General features: G+C 37.0%; 3 protein-coding genes across 3 annotated transcripts; 2 read left to right on the forward strand and 1 right to left on the reverse strand.

Moving 5' to 3' along the window:
* Nucleotides 1-876: 876 nt before the first annotated feature.
* Nucleotides 877-1,547, forward strand: LOC149691198 (uncharacterized). Its single transcript, XM_089869522.1, has 3 exons — nucleotides 877-1,001; nucleotides 1,058-1,180; nucleotides 1,235-1,547. The coding sequence occupies exons 1-3, from the start codon at nucleotides 896-898 to the stop codon at nucleotides 1,345-1,347; spliced, it is 342 nt and encodes a 113-aa protein (XP_089725648.1). The 5' UTR covers nucleotides 877-895; the 3' UTR covers nucleotides 1,348-1,547.
* A 3,852-nt stretch (nucleotides 1,548-5,399) lies between these two features.
* Nucleotides 5,400-7,831, forward strand: LOC149691199 (uncharacterized). The gene is made up of 2 exons (XM_089869490.1): nucleotides 5,400-5,631; nucleotides 5,828-7,831. Exons 1-2 carry the CDS (start codon nucleotides 5,400-5,402, stop codon nucleotides 7,642-7,644), a joined length of 2,049 nt encoding a protein of 682 aa, XP_089725616.1. The 3' UTR covers nucleotides 7,645-7,831.
* On the reverse strand, nucleotides 7,806-10,414 carry LOC149691200 (uncharacterized). Its single transcript, XM_089869491.1, has 3 exons — nucleotides 10,079-10,414; nucleotides 9,830-10,018; nucleotides 7,806-9,773 (listed from the first exon to the last, which is right to left on the reverse strand). Exons 1-3 carry the CDS (start codon nucleotides 10,412-10,414, stop codon nucleotides 7,806-7,808), a joined length of 2,493 nt encoding a protein of 830 aa, XP_089725617.1.
* Between the last annotated feature and the right edge of the window lie 8,373 nt (nucleotides 10,415-18,787).

Raw genomic sequence — 18,787 nt, forward strand, 5'->3', positions numbered from 1 at the left:
TTAAATAAATATAATTATTTTTAATTATTTTAGTCTTCAATCGTTTAAAATAAAGTTATTCCTATTATATGTGAAACTTTGCTTATATTGACGTTTAAGGTGAAGGGTACCCCTCTTGCCCGCTTTTTTCAAATTTTGGGGTATATATACGATTCGTTTCCATTATAATAATAGATAAAAACGCATTCGCGTGAACCCATGGTGGAAGCCCTGCCATGGGGAGGCTAGACGTTTCTCGTAACCCTAGCCGATCGCAGCGTATATCTTAAAACCAAACGATAACGATGGAGAAGAAGCCGGAATTGACAAAGACCAGAAGATGGTGGTGCGTAGAAGCTGGTGTCAATGTGGAATTGACGAAGAACAGAAGATGGTGGTGCGTAGAAGCTGGTGTCAATGTGGGATTGACGAAGAACAGGAGATGGTGGTGCTTACGAGCCGGCAAGTACAGTCTATTGTCCATGTGGGATGGACAAAGACTAGCAGATTGTGGTCCTAAGAAGCCAGTTAGTAAAGACTGGTGTTGGCAGATGAATGGCCAAATTTCCGTGAACCGCGAATGCGTTCCGGAAGTCGGGTATTTGTTTGCTCCGATTTGTAAACTGCGAACGCGGTCACGTGGAGTCTGACAGACAGACACGCAGACAGACACGGCCGGTGTAATACCTCTCCGTGACATACGTTACTCGGAGTGGTAAAAAAAGTGACTCACTTTCCATCACTCCAGTTGCTTTGCGGAAGACAGAACTATGCTGCGGATAAAAATACAAGGAAAAACCCTAGTGCTTGCAATGAAACATTTAATGGCCACCCAGTACTTTTGCCAGGCGTTTTCGCGCTCTATTGTGGACACGGTAATAACTGTTGCATATTAAAACTTTCATCTAAAATTCTTATGATTGGAACATTTTTGTCAGGTGTCTGCTATGGTTTCCAAGTGATGCCAAGTTGTGAATCCGTGGATGTTCCCTTCACCATATTAACGACACGTTTTGCACAAAGTAATTAAAAATTCAATTGTCATAATTGCGCAGTAATATTTATAATTTTATTTTAGTGCCCAGTGCTGTTATCTATGATCACGCTTGTGCCTTGCATAAATACTGCCTAAATAGAGAACCAATGCTTTTTAAGAACACTAAATTTCTGATTGATAGGCTTCACTGGAAAAATCATACTGGTATACTTCTAAATTTCATTTGCAACTAATTTTCTAATCACAACTAAATTCTAGGCTGCTCTGTAGGATATTGTTTAGATAAATACAATAAATATAAGAGTATCAACTCTCAAATCAACGAGCAAATCAATGCCAGCTTACAAAGAATTAAAAATTCCTTGTCGTAAATGACTCAAGAAACTTTTATGCGTCATTGTAAGTTATATTTATGGTTGGTCAACGAATCCAAAAAAATAGGCTGTAAAATGTTTTCCTGAAATTGTGGTAGAAGAAAAGTACTGTGCTTCCATGCTCATTTGCACTTTATTTTAAAACCAAACTATGAAATTTTGTTGGTTTGTCAATCAATATATATATATTAAATTATTAAGAGTGGTACATTAAGTGTTATATTTTAGTGACATAAATTTGTATAATATTCATAAATACTATTTAGACTCAGACAATGAAGTCTTCAACACGCACTTCAGACATTTAATTTGTGATAGTTACCAAAAAAACGTGATATTTTCATACATTGTAGTCATTGGTTAGAAGGTGCAGCATGTGCACTATCATATGATTGTTGATTCTGATAGATGTTTTTGTAGTTCTTAAAAATTAACTGTTATTTATTTTAATACTGATATTTACACCAAAAATTTGTTTGCCTTTAAATACAACTGCCTGTTTTCATATTTATCTTATTAAAATTTATACTAAGTGACAAAATACTTCAATTTTGATAACATTGAAGAAACTATAAAGATTTTCAAATATCACACTTTTGTTAACTATGTATGTAAGAATTAATGCGTTAACTGTATATTATTACTTCTTAACAAACAAAAATTTGTAATTATAATTACAGAACCTTAGAAGTGATTTGTAAAATTGGGACCAAGATTTATGATAAAATTGGTTCTTATTTAATGTATGAATCTTGTCGCGTAGGGAAATTTTAGGAAAAGAACTATTCGTTTTAAAACTTCGAAATTTTGCGCGATAATTTAAAACCTTTCAATATGCCTCTCACTAAAATTTCAAGAGACTCGAACCAGTGAAACTGAAGGAAACAAATGTAAACTGTTTGAGACCAATTAGCCATTAAATTATGGTTAATTTTCGTTTTAATGTTCTTACAAAAACTTTGCACAAAAAGAGCAAACTTTATTTTGCAAAACTCATTAAAATTTCAAGGATTTTCAACCAGTATTTTCAAAATTAGGACCAAAAAACGGTGTTCCTCCCATTGACGGCAATGTTAAGAGTTAACTCTGATTTTTGACTTAATTTTTGCTTCTATAGCCCGATCGAGTGGGCTGTGCGTCAACGAAATACTCCCTTAATTTTTTAATAGGATTAGTAAAAAATAAATTAGGGATAGGGTCACTGGTCCCAAAACCGAGATTAATATTGTAGACGCTGGGGGTCACTGGTCCCGAGGACTAGTTTCAAAAAAAATCCTAATTTCCAAGACTGCGTGACGGAGTCGGAGTACGGCACCGTAGTCCTTCCATCATCCCCAGCGGTTAGGTAGGGTCGTGCCGGACGAAATTGTAAAGGACGCTCCCTCTATCTCAAAAATAGAAGCTAGTTCTCATTCAAATAAAATGGCGCTACGCGGCAGCACTTAGCAATCGCCTACGGAAGGGTAGGGGCGTGCGCGAGGTACACTGGGAGAGATACGGTGCCGCAGGTCGCCCATCATCATTTCCAATCCATCTGACCTCCCTTATCCCTGGTTACACATCCGCACCCCATTTTTTTTTATTTCCTCTGAGGTCCCTGATCATGGCCAACTTAGATTACCGGTGGTAGAAGGCCTGCCAGCTTTAACCGAGCCCCATATTAAAAAACGACTAGCAAAATCGCCCCTAGCTCCGACTTTCGCCGTTAGGTGCGCTACCAATCCAATTTTACTCATGATGCTACCACCGGTAATCTAAGTTGGCCATGCCCTGATAGAGGGCGGAACCGCTCCAGACAAGACGTTTCTGGCGGGAAAAGTTGACTTCCAAATTCAGACTTGTAAATAGTGATCATTTCTTCGGGAGCCCTGCTGCGGGCTCCCGACCCCCCCCCCCCCAACGCCCAATTTTCTTGGGTACCCGCGGCTCCCTAGTAGACAACTGAGCCTTGAACTCTTGATCCTAGAAACTGCGTCACACTCGCCTAAAGGGAATGAAGGGAACAGAAGCTAGGGAGTAAGGGAGCAAGCCCAAAACAAAATGTGCGGGAGGGAAGGATGTCTTCCGGCTACAGATTTGAGGGGAAATATTCGTCAATTTATTTTTTTGACTTTTTTGAGAGCTGTTTTGGTCTGTAGCTATGGGGGAGAGTTCTCATCGCACGGAATTTTTCAGCGAACCCGGGTGGTACCCGACCCCCCCTAAAAATATTTTTTCAGGGTGTCCTGTGAATTTTCTTGGGTGTCACAGGCTCCCTGGTACCCCCTATTTACAAGTCTGCTTCCAATTTTCACAGTGTTGCTGAAGTTGAACCTACCGAAAAATCGGTATATCTACCGATATTTAGGTTGATCTACCGAAATACCGAAAACTAGGATTTTCTACGGAATTTCTAGGATATTTCAAGAATCTACTGATTTTCCTACCGATTTTCTATGATAGTTCAAGAATTTACTGATTTTTCTACACTTCCTTCAACCTTCATCCTAAATGATTATTTAAAGAATTACATTATTGTGCAGGGAATTCTGAATTATATGACATTGTTTTTATTGTTATTATTATTATTTTTTAATATTATATTGTTATCCGTTTTTTTGTTGTTGTTGTTGTTCTCAAATTACTGTACTCCCTTATTGTCTTTCCGTAACATGCCTAATGTATCGATTTACGATGTTCACACATACGTCACATTGTTGACTTTGTGAACAACACGTTCAAATAAATAAATAGGTTTTTTTTTTGCTTTTTTTTAGTCCAAAAAATACATTTTTTGAGTCTCAATTGCTATTTTTTCGTCAATGACTCTTGGCAAGGAGGAGTGAGAGAGAAGTTTCTTTAAAAATAAAATTAGTTGTATCTATGGCTCCAGAAATATTGCTCCAATGGAAAACTGCGTAACAATTGCCATTCAGAAGACTAAAATGGCCTTGCGCGCGCCCTACCGATTTTTAGCCATATCGTAGTATACGATAGGCTCTTAGTTTGACCCGAGCCGTCCGTAGTAGTAGTAGTGGCCGGGGTTGTCGCTTCGTTATCGTCAGATTTTAGCTTAAAAGGAACTTTATATTACCACAACCCACCCATAGGGGTTACTGGGCTCGGTTAGAGATTTAATTTTAATTAAAATTTTTTCGGGTCAGACCCGGGATTCGAACCCGGGTCGCTGGCGTAGTAAACAGCCACTCTACCAATGAACCATAGAAACTTGAGAGAAACTCCCGAGTTTTTCATTATTTATTCTTATCTCTAAAATGTCGGGGTGATGTGGGGTGGGGTACCTCTTAATCTCTGGGGTCGGAAACTTTTGAATTTTTATCTGTGGAGTCGGATACTTATAAATTTGTATGTTTGGGGTTTTTATATTTATTTTCTTTTTATGTATGTGCTAATTAAATAGATAACGATTTTCCCCGTTTTTCGTTCTCGTTCGGTAGCTATCGTCATCTATGTTATGTTTGACTGGAACGTTTTGGCGGTTAATTCAAATGTGGGTTTAGATAGAGCTAACATAGTGTTAAATGAGCGTTATGCGTTTGAACATTTTAGCATTGCTAAAGGTAATTCGAGGGGATAATCACTAAAATGCGTAATCACTATAACTAAACTTTCTCTTTCAAAAGTTTCTGGGCATAAGTCCTTGTTAGAAATTTATAAGATGCGATAAGTGTGCATCGGCATAAGTCTATGTTGTAAACTCATCGAGGGGATTATCACTAAAACTATCTGTTCTTCGATTCGCCGGAATATTAGAATTACAGCATAAGTAAATTTATACGGTTATAATTTAATCACTGTTTAGAGTAGGGAATCGAGGGGCTATTCACTCTGATTTTATGCACGGTAAATCATTTAAGCATTGAAAAAGATAGCGCTATTCACTCATTAGGGTGTCGTATAGAGCTATTTCAGAGAGTGTTTGTGTAACGTCATATTAAACAGAGCGTACGCGACTGCCATCTAGCTGGCTCTATCTACTTCTGGTTTTTTTATTTCATTTCTCGATCCGCCATTTTGTGCAGTTTTCAGTAATATTTAGTGAACTTAAAATGAACAAATATAATCGCCGATGCTATGTTGCGAAATGTAAGGGAGGAAAAAAAGGCTCCGAACCTCGAGAATACATAGGGTACTTTAAAATACCAGGTATAATAAAAAACCAAGATGAAAAAACATACGAATTGTCTTGTGAAAGACGAAGACTCTGGTTGAAAAAGCTAAGCCTTTGCTCCTACAAGGATGTAAACAAAGTGAAAATTTGTTCCAGACATTTCTTATCAGGTATGGCTGCCCAACAAAATATTGTCACCGCCCTAGGAGGCTAGGATTACAATTAACCTAAACCTTAAATTAACTTAAACTTACCCTTTACATTAACTTAAATCTTAAACTCTGGAGCTGTAAGGCTGTCCCAGCCCTAGCTCGTCAATTACGTGGATAGAAAAAAGAAAGAATGCTTATTCAGTTTTGGTTTTAGGTAAACCGTCTAAGCTGTTTGACAAAACTCATCCAGATTGGTTACCAAGCTTAGATTTGGGAGTCAAGTCTCCTAATTCTAAGGAATTTGAGAAATCATCAAATCTCTTGGATGGACAGAGAAAACTTGACAGACACGAAAGAAGAATAAATCGATCTCGCGTTAACTATGCAACACCTGTATCAAGGAAACAAAAGTTATTAAATTCCAGATTGGTTTCAACACCTGTTCCCCGAGTGCTTCAAATGGAACACCCAATGTCAGATCTTGGCGTCTCGTCAATCTTAGTGACACCTTCAACAAGTTTCGGGGAAGGGATGAGTTCGGAAAACCAAGATTTGTCTATAAGATTGCCCAAAGAAGTGGTTCCTATGCCAGTCTCTGAAGAAATTCTGAGTCAGTCCTTTTGGGATGAAGCCGGAGTTTCATTAATCTGGAAGGAAACTGGAATGATAATTTTGGAAGATTCCATCACAGAAACAGTCGGTTATTGCGACGAAGGTATCGATTCATTGACCTCACCACAAAATAACTCAGTTTCACTTAATGAAGATGAAAATATTAAAACTGCTAGCGTTAGCACCCAAACAATTTCTAGCTATTTGTTAAGAAGAGATGGCGATACACAAACAGAAGGAAAATTTGGTAAAAATTTAGAACAAGAAATGGTAGATAGTTCTACACAATGTGGAATAGAATTAGTGGAACGTTGTTCTCAGACCTTGTTCAGGGTTTGTGATAGATTTGAATTAGAATATGTAGAACTTGAACTCCAAAAATCTTCTAAAGAAATAAGAAAGCTTAATGTTGAGCTCGAAAAGACTAATAGTTTGCTAAATTCATGTAGAGAACAAATTAATAAGCTGGTGGCTGAGGTAGCTAAGCTAGAGGATGAGTTAAGTCAGCATAAATACTCGGAATTTTACTTTGGAGGAGAAAGGGGAAACCTGAAAGTGAAGTACTTCACCGGACTTGAAAGCTTGGAGGTTTTACTGGTAATAGTTAAACATGTATCACCGTTTTTGCTTCAAAACTCTAAGCTGACATTATTTCAGCAAGTTATATTAACAATCATGAAACTAAGACTAGCTTTAACGAATAAAGATTTAGCTTATAGATTTTGGGTTTCGGAAGCAACAGTTGGGAGAATTTTCAACAACTGTTTAAACGCTTTGTATAACCGTCTATATAAATTTATAAAATGGCCAGAAAGGGATGAGTTATGGGCTACAATGCCCATGTGTTTCAGGGAAAAGTTTGGCAAACAGTGCGCTGTCATAATAGATTGCTTTGAAGTATTCACATATAAACCATCGAATGTTAAAAGTCGGGCTGAAACATACTCAAACTATAAAAGCTGTAATACCGTGAAATTTTTAATTGGTGTAACACCCCAAGGGTCTATAAGCTTCATTTCCAAAGGGTGGGGAGGAAGAGTTAGCGATAAGCACCTAACTGAAAATTCTGGCCTTTTGGAAAAACTTTTACCTGGTGACCTAGTGTTAGCTGATAGGGGCTTTAACATAGACGATTCAGTTGGATTCTACTATGCAACTATAAAATACCCAACATTTACCAAAGGCAAAAAGCAGTTGTCCCCACAAGATGTGGAATCTACTAGAAAACTTGCAAATGTTAGAATTCACGTTGAGAGGGTGATAGGCCATCTCAGACAGAAGTACACAATTCTGTTTACTAAACTTCCAATTGAATTGCTTCAAGTAGCCCCTGAAGATGAAATGGCTATTCTAGATAAAATTGCCGTAGTCTGCAGTGCCTTGACTAACCTTACCCCATCAGTAGTTCCTTTCGATTAGATCATTAAAATGTCAGAATAATTGATACCATGAATGGAATATTTTAAGGTTATCGCAATCTATGTATATATTTTATTAACATATATCTTTAATAAAACCTTCTAAAACTTTATAACAATGGAAATTTCAAATTTGGCTTTAATAAATTAACACCTCAGTCCTCAGTTTTTAGTCTTAGGTTTTTTCTTTTTGAATTTTCTGTTGAGCTTTGCGCAATCTGGGCAGAACCACCTTGTTTTTGGAATCCTTTTGATTTTGAGACATTCTACATGAAACCAATTAATTGGGCAATTTTCCCCTTCACAAAATATCATTTTCCCCTCTTCATCTCCTTCACAGTAGCACCATTTGTTATTAATTTTCGTCTTGTTTTGTTTGATAGGAGATAATAGATATTGATGTGATCTTTTTGACTGGCCAGTTTTTTTCGGCGATGTAATCATTTTTTGAGATAAACAAATGTTTTCGGATGGTGATAAAATAGAACTTTTAGGAATGTTGGGATTTGGCAAGTTTCTTGCGGTGACGTTGGATTTTGGCAAGTTTGTTGCAGGGACGTTGGGTTTTGGCAAGTTTGTTGCAGGGACGTTGGGTTTTGGCAAGTTTGTTGCAGGGACGTTGGGTTTTGGCAAGTTTGTTGCAGTGACGTTGGGTTTTGGCAAGTTTGTTGCAGTGACGTTGGGTTTTGGCAAGTTTGTTGCAGTGACGTTGCGTTTTGGCAAGCTTGTTGCAATGACCTTGGGTTTTGGCAATCTGGTTGAAGTCACCTTGGGTTTTGGCAAGCTTGTCGCAATGTTTGTTGTTGATGCTGAAACTGAAGCTTGGGGAACATCTGAGACAGTTTTCTTCCCTACATTTGATTTAGAAACTGGCTTTGTATTTGTACTGGCTCCGGTGATGATTGAAGTGGTTACGATGGGGCTAGAGTCATATTTTGTCCTTATTTTGGGTTTTAAAATTCTTGTGGAACCAGAATCTTGTTTCACAGAGTTAGTCTTAGCTTTTGGACCGACCATTGCAGAGTTTTTCATTTTTGGTTCAGGGATCACATAATCTTTTGAACTTTCAATAACAGGAGGAGCGTTAGAGCTTCGTGTAAAAAATTTTGCTAAAAGCTCTGGCAGGACAGCTAGTTTAAAGAAATTAAGTGCTTTAGCTTTTGCGTCACTCCAAAATTCTCGATCTTGAAAAATTCGTTCGATATGAAAATCTACCGTGGTCCAAACACAAAAATCAGCGAAAGAACTTTCAGTTAAAAACAACTGAGCCTGCACTTGGTAAAAATATTCATGATTTCTTTTCAGCTGTAATTTCCCAGACTTTGAGGTTTCTAAGCAATATTTAGAATCAAAATTTGAGCAGCGTTTATATCTCATGACGTATGGGCACTTTATTTCTAGAACCCCTGTTCCACAACAGTCACAGTGTACTATTCCATCAGGTGATGCCCCAAGATATGGATAAGCAGGGTTTAGAACTAAACCCACATTCTGTAGTTGAAAATTTTGATGCTTGGATTTCATTTCTTCGATGTAGATTTTTCTCATAGTTTCTTCATGCGTAATAACCCATTTTGTTGCATTTGTTTCAAAAATCTTGGTGTTTGGGTAGCATATTAACGCGATTAATGAAGCTGATGGCATAGCCGGATCGCTATGGCATGCCTTCTTTAAATTTGAAGCAGTTATGCGACCCGCCCTAAATCGATGCCACGATTTGCTTAATGCTTGGTTCTTTGTCTCCCTCTTTACCCTTTCAGCCTGTTCCTTAGTAAATTCAACATTAATTTTTTCACATTCATCAAGTAAAATATTGAATGTTAATCCACACTTGGCTTCTTCAAAAAGTTCAGTTAAAACAATAGGGTAGCCGACACTAATACATTTGGGTATATAACTTTCTTGATACTTTCGGTGAATACTGAAATATGAACATTTAAGTCCAAGTTGAAATAGTTCATTTTCCAACTCTGCATGTTCATCATTCGTAATTGGTGGAACAGTCTTTTGTTTCAGGACACAGGATTTCTTAGACTTATTACCTTGAAGAATAGCATCATTCTCTTTAGGCTCTTCTAATATTGTATCTAGTTGGGTTTTTTCCCTAATGCAGATTTGAGATTCATTTTGCTAATCTCGGAATAAGAAGGTTGTTTCGTCACAGGTACTGACCAGTAAGCCGCTACTCCAGTGACAGTTTTCATTTCTCTGTATCGAACTGCGTATTCGATATAAAATAGCAGCGCAGCTACGTGAGTGCAAGACTCAGCAAGGCCTGCCATACACGTACAATGGGCTGAAATAATGTTTCCGTTTTCATTGATGATAACCCATGGTTTAAGGGGAGTTTCCCTTAATCGCTGGGAGTGCATGACCTAAGAATAAAATCATTATAATTCTTAATCGGCACCGTTTAATAAAAACTTGGTACTTACAGTAGCTAGTACGAGCATTTTATTGACGAACTTCTTGACTAGAAGGTCCCTCACGAACCCACAAACAAATAAATTATAAGCGTACATACTCTTATAGTTTTTAAATTGTTCTTTAGTAAAAGGGGAAATACCCTCAACAAGATACAAATATATATCAGGGAATGAAGTTGGTGGTAAATATTGAAATGTTTCAATTTCACTTGGGTTTACTCTTATACACGCATTTGCTTTTAAAACATACGGATCAACATTATCAATTACCAAAATCTTCGATTTGTATCTTTCTTTGGCACTTTGATCATTTAAATTATCAAAATATGTAGAAAACTGTGCCATTTTTATCACAAACAGCACAACTAAGATAAGATTAAAAGCTCTACGCCACTAACAACAACGCTACTAATGGCCTAGGCTTAGAAAAAACTGCACAAAATGGCGACCCTCATGCTGTTGGTAAAAATTGAAAATGTATACTCCTTGGTTTTTTGTAAGCAGACGAAAAATTTCAAACTCCTTTCCCCCACTGAAATAACTCTATAGAGGGGTTATCCACTCATTAGGGTAGGGTATAGAGAGGCTATTCACTCGTACGATATGGCTACTATTACGAGCCCTTGGGCCGTCTTGTTTCTGTCTGTCTACCGATTTTTAGAAGCGAAATCTACCGATATGGCAGTTTGCGGTTCGGCAACACTGAATTATTATTCTCAACTTATTTGTCAGTTGTCATTGCCTGATGATCTCGGTGATCTGTTATAAAGCCCTATTTATGTTTAATTTTTAATCACAAATTCACAGTAAATAATGTCAACGCGAAATGTTCAAAGCCGCGCCCTGCGTGATACTTTTTACGATATGCTTGCCATTCTCGGAATTGAGCAAAGTACTTGGCGTGAAAAGTTGTTCATCCCTGGTATTATCAAGCGGAGTATGTTTCAAGTACCCAAAAGTAACATATACCAGGTAATTAGTTTCTTTTTATTCTCTATCTTGGACACGAGAAAGTGCTCGGAAGATTTAATTCCGGGGAAAAAGGAAGAGCAAGAGTTTGTCATGGTTGACAACTTTGAGTCAGAAAGAAGGGTCGCATTTTCCCACCTTTACATCTTCTCTACTTTTGTCTCCTCATCTTGACAAATTTTACCATTTGTATATGGCAGTTGCTAGAGTTGCCTTAACGAAAAGGTTTATTGAAGAATATGGGCAGCAAAAGCTCTCGATACGCTATACGAAATTGTTAAACACGGAATTTACTAGCTCTTACTATGATATTTTGGCGTCTTCTACGCAACGTTACGTAAACATTTACAAATCTAGAGAGGCAACAGCACAGGGCAGGCGTAATGCCTTCACATCCCACATCCAAGTTCTAGTTGAACAAAATCACCAACTAAGGAAGAATATATCCAGATATATTTTAAAAAAAGCCGTGATAAAACAATGCGAAGAAGAGCTTAAGAAATTAAGGGAGTTATGGTCAGGAGTATATAAACAATCCGTCTTGGCTCGAACAACTGGAATAACTCTAGAAAATATTTTGGGTCCAACTCAAACTTCCAACATATTTGATGCTGGTAAAGAAAATCTTATCAAACCATCTAAAGAATTCATTCAAAAGCATGGAATGCAATTTGGAGCCGCTTCAGTTGATCAAATATACAAAGGCGAAATTCTCCAATTGGAAAATTTGTTAAAGACTGTAGCAATTGCGTTTCAGTCTTACCACGAATTGCTTAAAAATATAGTCCAAAATTTTCAACCACAGCAGACTCTAACCCACGCACCCGTTGACGTTTTTGAAGAATCTCATAGAAGCAATTATAAGAGCCTAATTGAAATTGAGAACAGGATAGAATTTTACTTTCTCCCTAAAGTGCAAGCTGCAATTCAAGAACTAGAAAAGTACCAAAATTCTCAGACCGAAGGAAGTCCCAAACTCAATATAATGAGGATGACCCCTAATTTCAAAGGCAAGGCTAGAAGAGACAATCTATGGACAGGATCTTTGAGATTTACTCCAATTGAAAAAGGAACTGATAAGCATCAACTCTTGCGTAAAGATTGCGATGTTGGATGCAGCTCCGAATTGCAAATTGCTAATAAACGTGAAGATGAAACAAAATCTACCAATACAGATTTAAATATGGATGTCACTCCCAAATCAACACTGAAACAAACCACGAAAATCCCCATCTTAAGAGAAAGCCAAATTAAGGTTCGAAACCTTTTTGCGAAGAAGCTCAATGCTACAAAATCCGCTTCAGAATGCGTTGAAGAAGAGGCTGAGGTGTTTAAATCGCGAAACAAATTGGGAGATTCCCCTTCAAGAAACGCTTCTCACAATTTAGCTTCGGCTTCTTCAACAATTACGCCTAAAAACTGGGAAACAAACGCCTTAAAAAGAGACGAAACACCGAAAGTTACTAAAATAATAAAAACCATTCAGAAAAATAGCCATAGCCCCTACATGTATCAAGGAAATGAACAATTCATTTGATAATCCGTGTAGTTTCGTATTGGATGAAGGAATTAAAAACAGACGGAAGTCAACGGATTTAATTAGTAGCTTAGATGAAGATATTATGAACGAGTCTCTACCCAAATATGATATGATTGATTTTTTATCACCAATTAGGCCTACACCGCGCGATTTTAGTTGCAATTCAAGCTTTATAAAATCTGTATTCAACCAAGATACCCCTAACTGAAAAATGCTTATGAGACGTAAACTATCAAATTCTGTATACAACATAAGCCTAACGTTAAATTTTAATACTATTTTGCCTTTAATGAATTAACAAAATTAAATTACCCTTTTATTATTCTTAATATGTAACTAACCTATGCCTACGTTAAAATTTAAAACTGTTTTGCTTTAAATGAATTAACTAAATTAAATTACCCATTCATTATTCTTAATATGTAACTAAGCTATCAATAAAAACCTATTAGTTTTATTAAATGACTTAAATGTGTCAGTTTTATTTTATTTTTTACAAATGTTGCGAAAAAGATGAACTAAATTTGAAAGCATTCTTTTTAGGAATGGGGGTTATTGTCTTAAATAGTACGTTCAACTTCTGAGCAAGGCCCATAGTGCATTAAATTCAATCAAGTTACGCTAAATATCGCAGAGACTGAAAGCGTGGAGTTTTTTAAATCACCAATATTTTAAACCAAAATGGAAAAATGGTATGACCTTTCAAATTGATTTTTGCCCTAAGGTATCTGCTGTCAATCTTGTTGTTCATTGTCGTCATGTTAGTTTCACATGTTAGTTATTTTTTTAGTTGTTCATTTACCCATCACCAGGCACTTTTGTAAGTGTTGAAAGGGTCGTGGCATCCTAAGACCATTAAACACAGTGTTAAATGGTCTTAGGTGGCATCTATACTTAAAGGTATTTTAGGCACCCCAAACTGCATCAAGTCCAGTTGTCTGGATGAAACATGCACTTAATGTTTAATGTTACTTATTTGGTTCAGGGTTCGTACGGAACCTGGAAAACCTGGATAAGTCAGGGATATGAAAATTAGGGGAAATAGTCAGGGATTTAAAAGTTTTCCCTAAAAAGTCAGGGATTTTGTTTGGTATATCAGGAATACATAGATTTACCATGAATTCATTTACTAACATGAATGTTCATGTTATGCATTCCCCTGTAGTCCACTCTCAAAAAGCGATAGGAGGAGCCAAATTTTCGCGCCACTCGTGTGACGTAAATTTTATATCCAATAGGAACCATACCGGAAATTCTTCTTCTTTCGGGCGTGTCTTACCGTTTGTTATTAAGCAGACAGTTCTTTGGTATCGGGTTGTCGTTTTACTCACGTAATTTAGTTGTTAACATTTAACTCATAACATGAACATCAAAATTAATAAACAAAATACCAAAATATAACACCTAAAACCACGATAAACGTATAACACGCGAGTTTCGTTGCTAAGCCTATGCCTATTGCCTACTGTTAAAACGCGTCGTCTGCTTTAAAGATAACAGCTGTCAGCTGATCGCTACTTCCCGTTCGCCACATCTTTTTTTTAAATAGGCTCCTCCTACTGCCGAGTAAGAGGCGATGTATGGTAAGCCAGAAAGACATTCATGTTAGTAAATGAATTCATGGATTTACTACTTGGAATCCTTAAGAGGCCATTTTATGGGCCTGGGTGTCTGACTGAAAGGGGAGCGGTGTAGAAACCGTCACCGTTGACGTCATGCATAATTTATTTGACGTATTTTGCGACCTGCGCCGCGACTCCCGCGACCTATGCGCGGTGAACCCGAATGTAAACATGATACGTCGTCTGAACAAGTAGACCAAGGATTACGTTTCTAAAAATCAAGTTGGGAAGCCAAAATAAACCTCTCCGAGCCGAGACGAATTTACTTTCCAAACACCGGTCCGCCAGCCAATGAGACAAACCGGAAATACATAGTTCTAACCGGCGAGATATTGCAATGATCATTTATAAAGTTTAAAGCGTTTAATAATTTCCTGCGTATCCTCAATGATTCTAATGAGGACCTAATATCTATCACTTAAATGTGTATTTAACTTTCGGCTCACTCTGAACCGTTAAGACCTCCTATAAGAGGACATGAAACAAGGTCAATTCTGGTTAAAATCTAGGTTATCTTATCTCATAGACCCAGTCGTTTCAACACGTATGGAGAGTTGAAGTATTAACATCCTAATTATTTAATGAAGCTAAAAGTTACGTTTACACTATATATAAATGTAGTAAAGATGAATTAAAAAGTAAACACCAAATTTTAAATGTTAATATCAAAATGTGTTCTTGGAATATTGAGATGAAACAGAGCTTTATAGCTACACAACTACTAAAAGAATCGTAATGCCGAAAAATATTTAAATATTTCCATTTAATATTCTGCCAAAACGAAATGTTATCGTTTTGTAAGAGATCTTTTCATCCTACTCGCTTTATATTAACTTTGATATGCGTGTAGTGTTTCGATTCAGATGCAATCTTCATTACTCGTTCTATATTAACTCTCACTTGTGTCAGTACATAGAAATAAGTTTATCTTAAATAATTAATTAAATATAAATGATATTAATTATTTTAATCGCCAGTAAATAACTTTAAAAATAGTTAAATCGTTTAAAATAAAGTTGTTCCTATTATCTTTCGAAACTTTGCTAATATTGACGTTTAAAGTGAAGGGTACCCCTCTTGCCCGCTTTTTTCAAATTTTGGGATATATATACGATTCGTTTCCATTATAATAATAGATAAAAACGCATTCGCGTGAACCGATGGTGGAAGCCCTGCCATTGGGAGGCTAGACGTTTCTCGTAACCCTAGCCGATCGCCGCGTATATCTTGAAACCAAACGGTGACGAAGGAAAAGAAGCCTGAATGGACTGACTGGCGTCCATGTGGAAGATGGTGGTGCATAGAAGCTGGTGTCAATGTGGAATTGACGAAAAACAGAAGATGGTGGTGCATAGAAGCTCAGAAGATGTTTGTGCTAGGAAGCTAGCAAGTACAGACTAGTGTCCATGTGGAGTGGACGAAAACCAAAGCTGGTGGTGTTGGAACTCAAGTAGAATAGCCAGAGGAGACAAACCCAAATTTCCGTGAACTGTCAATGCAGTCCGGAAATTGGGAACACGTTTGCTCCGATACGCAAACTGCGAACGCGGTCACGTGGGGCGTGACAGACAGACAAACAGACACGGCCGGTGTAATACCTATCCGTGACATACGTCACTCGGAGAGGTAAAAAGGCGAGACTTGCTTTCCGTTAAAAACTCGATATTACTATAGAGTGCTGTCAGTTGTGACGTCAGATCCAAGGTTAAACGTCACGAGTCTGCCTTTAGCAATGGGCGGCCATGACAGTTACCGTTTTTTCTTTAAGGGAAAACAGCATGGGTGACGTCACACCGGCGCTTCTGACTGCACTCTATTCTCACAGGGTGGAGTAAAAATTTAATTCCTTCCACTCTTCACCAAAGTTATACAAAAACAAAACATCAGTATCCCTATGCAAAGGCTTAGGGTTTTAGGGGAGGTAACCTAGAGGTAACGTCATCTTTTCTCGAAATTATTATAGCATTCGCTGAATTTCGAGCTACACTAACTTCTAACAGGGAGGAAAGGGAGAAGCCGCCTAATGCTAACAGAACTCGTATCTAGCGGGAAGGGGTTGAAAACGGGGGTATGAAATACTATGTTCTCTCTCTCCCTGGGTCATTCGGTGGATCATTGGGCATGCGCGAAGTGACATCACGAATAGTTGCTACATGAGATAAAAAAATTTGGATTTTGCGCTGTAGAGCTCGCGGTGGCCCGGGCGATACTACCCCCGTTGGCTGGGAAATTTACTTCCCCCACCCAAAAGAGAGACACCTCGCGCTATTCACGCGGCATCTCCCTTTCCTCCCTGCTTCTAAATCGTCGACTTTAGTTACAGTTAGAGAAAGTTCCGCCTCACAAACGTCGTTAACGTCAAACTGTTCCGAGTTCTCTCACTTTCCGACCATTTCGGAGCCGAAACTGATGCAGACGACAGCTTAAAAGGTCATGATCTCGATCTGTCCCACACCAGGGTTGGAAATAAGGTGAATTTTGTAAGTGGTCCTCGGGACCAGCGACCCCTCATGTTGGAATTATTAAACTGGTCCCTGGGACCAGTGACCCTCTCATTAATAATTATTTTACCGGTTCCACTATAAATTAAATTTCTAAAATGGTGAGAATAAAAAGCGCGTAAAGACAAAAATAAATTCTAATTGATTTTGAATTTTTTACTGTAGGAAAAAGTAGCATATAACAATCCATAACAGTTAACTTTTATTTCTTATCACAGTTTTTCAACTAGTTGCCACTAAATATCAATCAACATGTCTAATGATATTTGAAGTTCTTAATCCTTTTCTGAACTATCCTTATTCCTTATTGCATTTTACATAAATTCGGTGACAATATCTTCTCGCTATCAGCTCAGATTAATAACCCCTGGATATGAAAGGTAAGCAAAACCGGGCGTTTTCAAATAGTGTCGCCATGTGGCGCCCTCAGACGTCAAAACGTAGAACTTTGTCACCCCATGCAGACGACGCAGTTTGAATTGTATGGTTTTTCTGGCAAGGCCTAGCAAACGTAAACGGTTTTTTTGTGTCTTCGAAGACCATTTTTTCTTTCCTGTCATTTGATTTATCAAATTTATAGTTTAATCTAATTTTTACATAAATAAAACAAGTTGGGAAAACCAAAATATTACCTCTCCGAGTCAAGAGGTCTACTACTACAAACTTATTTGGAATTATTTCTCTTTTTTGAAGTAAAAATTTACGAAATATTGAAGCAGTATTCCAAGCATAGAGAATAATACAGTAAAGCAGACGACATTTTACATCCAATAAGGATAAATCTTGGACACATGGATATCAGTCAATGGGGAAAAGATCAGGAAATGAAGTCTTCGCTTCAGCTGTTTACCGTATATTCTGATAGCTACATTCACAACTGGTTTGCAGTGTAAACACTATCGTCTCGTCTCACCTCAACAATATTCTTAGTTTGCCAACATGAATGTTAACGTTAAAAAACACCAAAGCTAAATTGTAGCTAGACGCACTAATAGTCAATGCGCACTATAAAGAGAATAAAAAGTCTGTAGCTACTACCCGTTTACCATTAGCCCTTTTACTATTCTAATTGCCACCATGATCTTTTCTTCTATTATAAAATCTTAACCTGATTATTTAATAGTGTATTTAACTTTCGGCTCACTCTGATCTGTTGATGCCTCTTCATTTCAGACACGAAAATCAAAGCCCAAAGTTTACTTCACCTCAGGCCTCCTCAATTATTTACTCTTTGTTTCACTAAGCCTATTACGGATGATACTTAATATACCCGCCGGAGTCTAGGTCTTAGTTTTCTTCATGAAATGACTAAACCAAGGATTATTCTATATACAGATGTAGTATAGCTTAAGTAATATATAAACAGCCATTTCAAATAACAATATTAAAAAAACTCTTTGGAATATCAAAATGAAACAGAGCTTTAAAGCTACAAAAGTACTAAATGCATCATAATTACGAAAAATACTTCCACATATTCACTTTATATTATGGAAAAAGGGAATATTAAGGAGAGTTGAAGTATTAACATCCTAATTATTTAATGAAGCTAAAAGTTACGTTTACACTATATATAAATGTAGTAAAGATGAATTAAAAAGTAAACACCAAATTTTAAATGTTAATATCAAAATGTGTTCTTGGCATATTGAGATGAAACAGATCTTTATAGCTACACAACTACTAAAAGAATCGTAATGCCGAAAAATATTTAAGTATTTCCATTTAATATTCTGCCAAAACGAAATGTTATCGTTTTGTAAGAGATCTTTTCATCCTACTCGCTTTATATTAACTTTGATATGCGTGTAGTGTTTCGATTCGGATGCAATCTTCATTACTCGTTCTATATAAACTCTCACTTGTGTCATTACATAGAAATAAGTTTATCTTAAATAATTAATTAAATATAAATGATATTAATTATTTTAATCGCCAGTAAATAACTTTAAAAATAGTTAAATCGTTTAAAATAAAGTTGTTCCTATTATCTTTCGAAACTTTGCTAATATTGACGTTTAAAGTGAAGGGTACCCCTCTTGAACGCTTTCTTCAAATTATGGGGTATATATACGATTCGTTTCCA

Source organism: Phalangium opilio, unplaced genomic scaffold (genome assembly GCF_054372755.1).
Source record: "Phalangium opilio isolate 3A_F unplaced genomic scaffold, DU_Popi_V2 ptg000026l_1, whole genome shotgun sequence".
Lineage (NCBI taxonomy): Eukaryota > Metazoa > Arthropoda > Arachnida > Opiliones > Phalangiidae > Phalangium > Phalangium opilio.

Excerpts from the sequence above, each read along its gene's own strand:
- LOC149691198 (XM_089869522.1), top strand. The coding sequence starts at position 896 with ATGATTGGAACATTTTTGTCAGGTGTCTGCTATGGTTTCCAAGTGATG. Across the intron at positions 1,002-1,057 it reads AACGACACGTTTTGCACAAA|TGCCCAGTGCTGTTATCTAT; the intron begins GTAATTAAAAAT and ends ATTTTATTTTAG. Across the intron at positions 1,181-1,234 it reads TCACTGGAAAAATCATACTG|GCTGCTCTGTAGGATATTGT; the intron begins GTATACTTCTAA and ends ACTAAATTCTAG.
- LOC149691199 (XM_089869490.1), top strand. The coding sequence starts at position 5,400 with ATGAACAAATATAATCGCCGATGCTATGTTGCGAAATGTAAGGGAGGA. Across the intron at positions 5,632-5,827 it reads TTCCAGACATTTCTTATCAG|GTAAACCGTCTAAGCTGTTT; the intron begins GTATGGCTGCCC and ends TTTTGGTTTTAG.
- LOC149691200 (XM_089869491.1), bottom strand. The coding sequence starts at position 10,414 with ATGGCACAGTTTTCTACATATTTTGATAATTTAAATGATCAAAGTGCC. Across the intron at positions 10,019-10,078 it reads AAATGCTCGTACTAGCTACT|GTCATGCACTCCCAGCGATT; the intron begins GTAAGTACCAAG and ends TTTTATTCTTAG. Across the intron at positions 9,774-9,829 it reads AAATGAAAACTGTCACTGGA|CAAAATGAATCTCAAATCTG; the intron begins GTAGCGGCTTAC and ends TTCCGAGATTAG.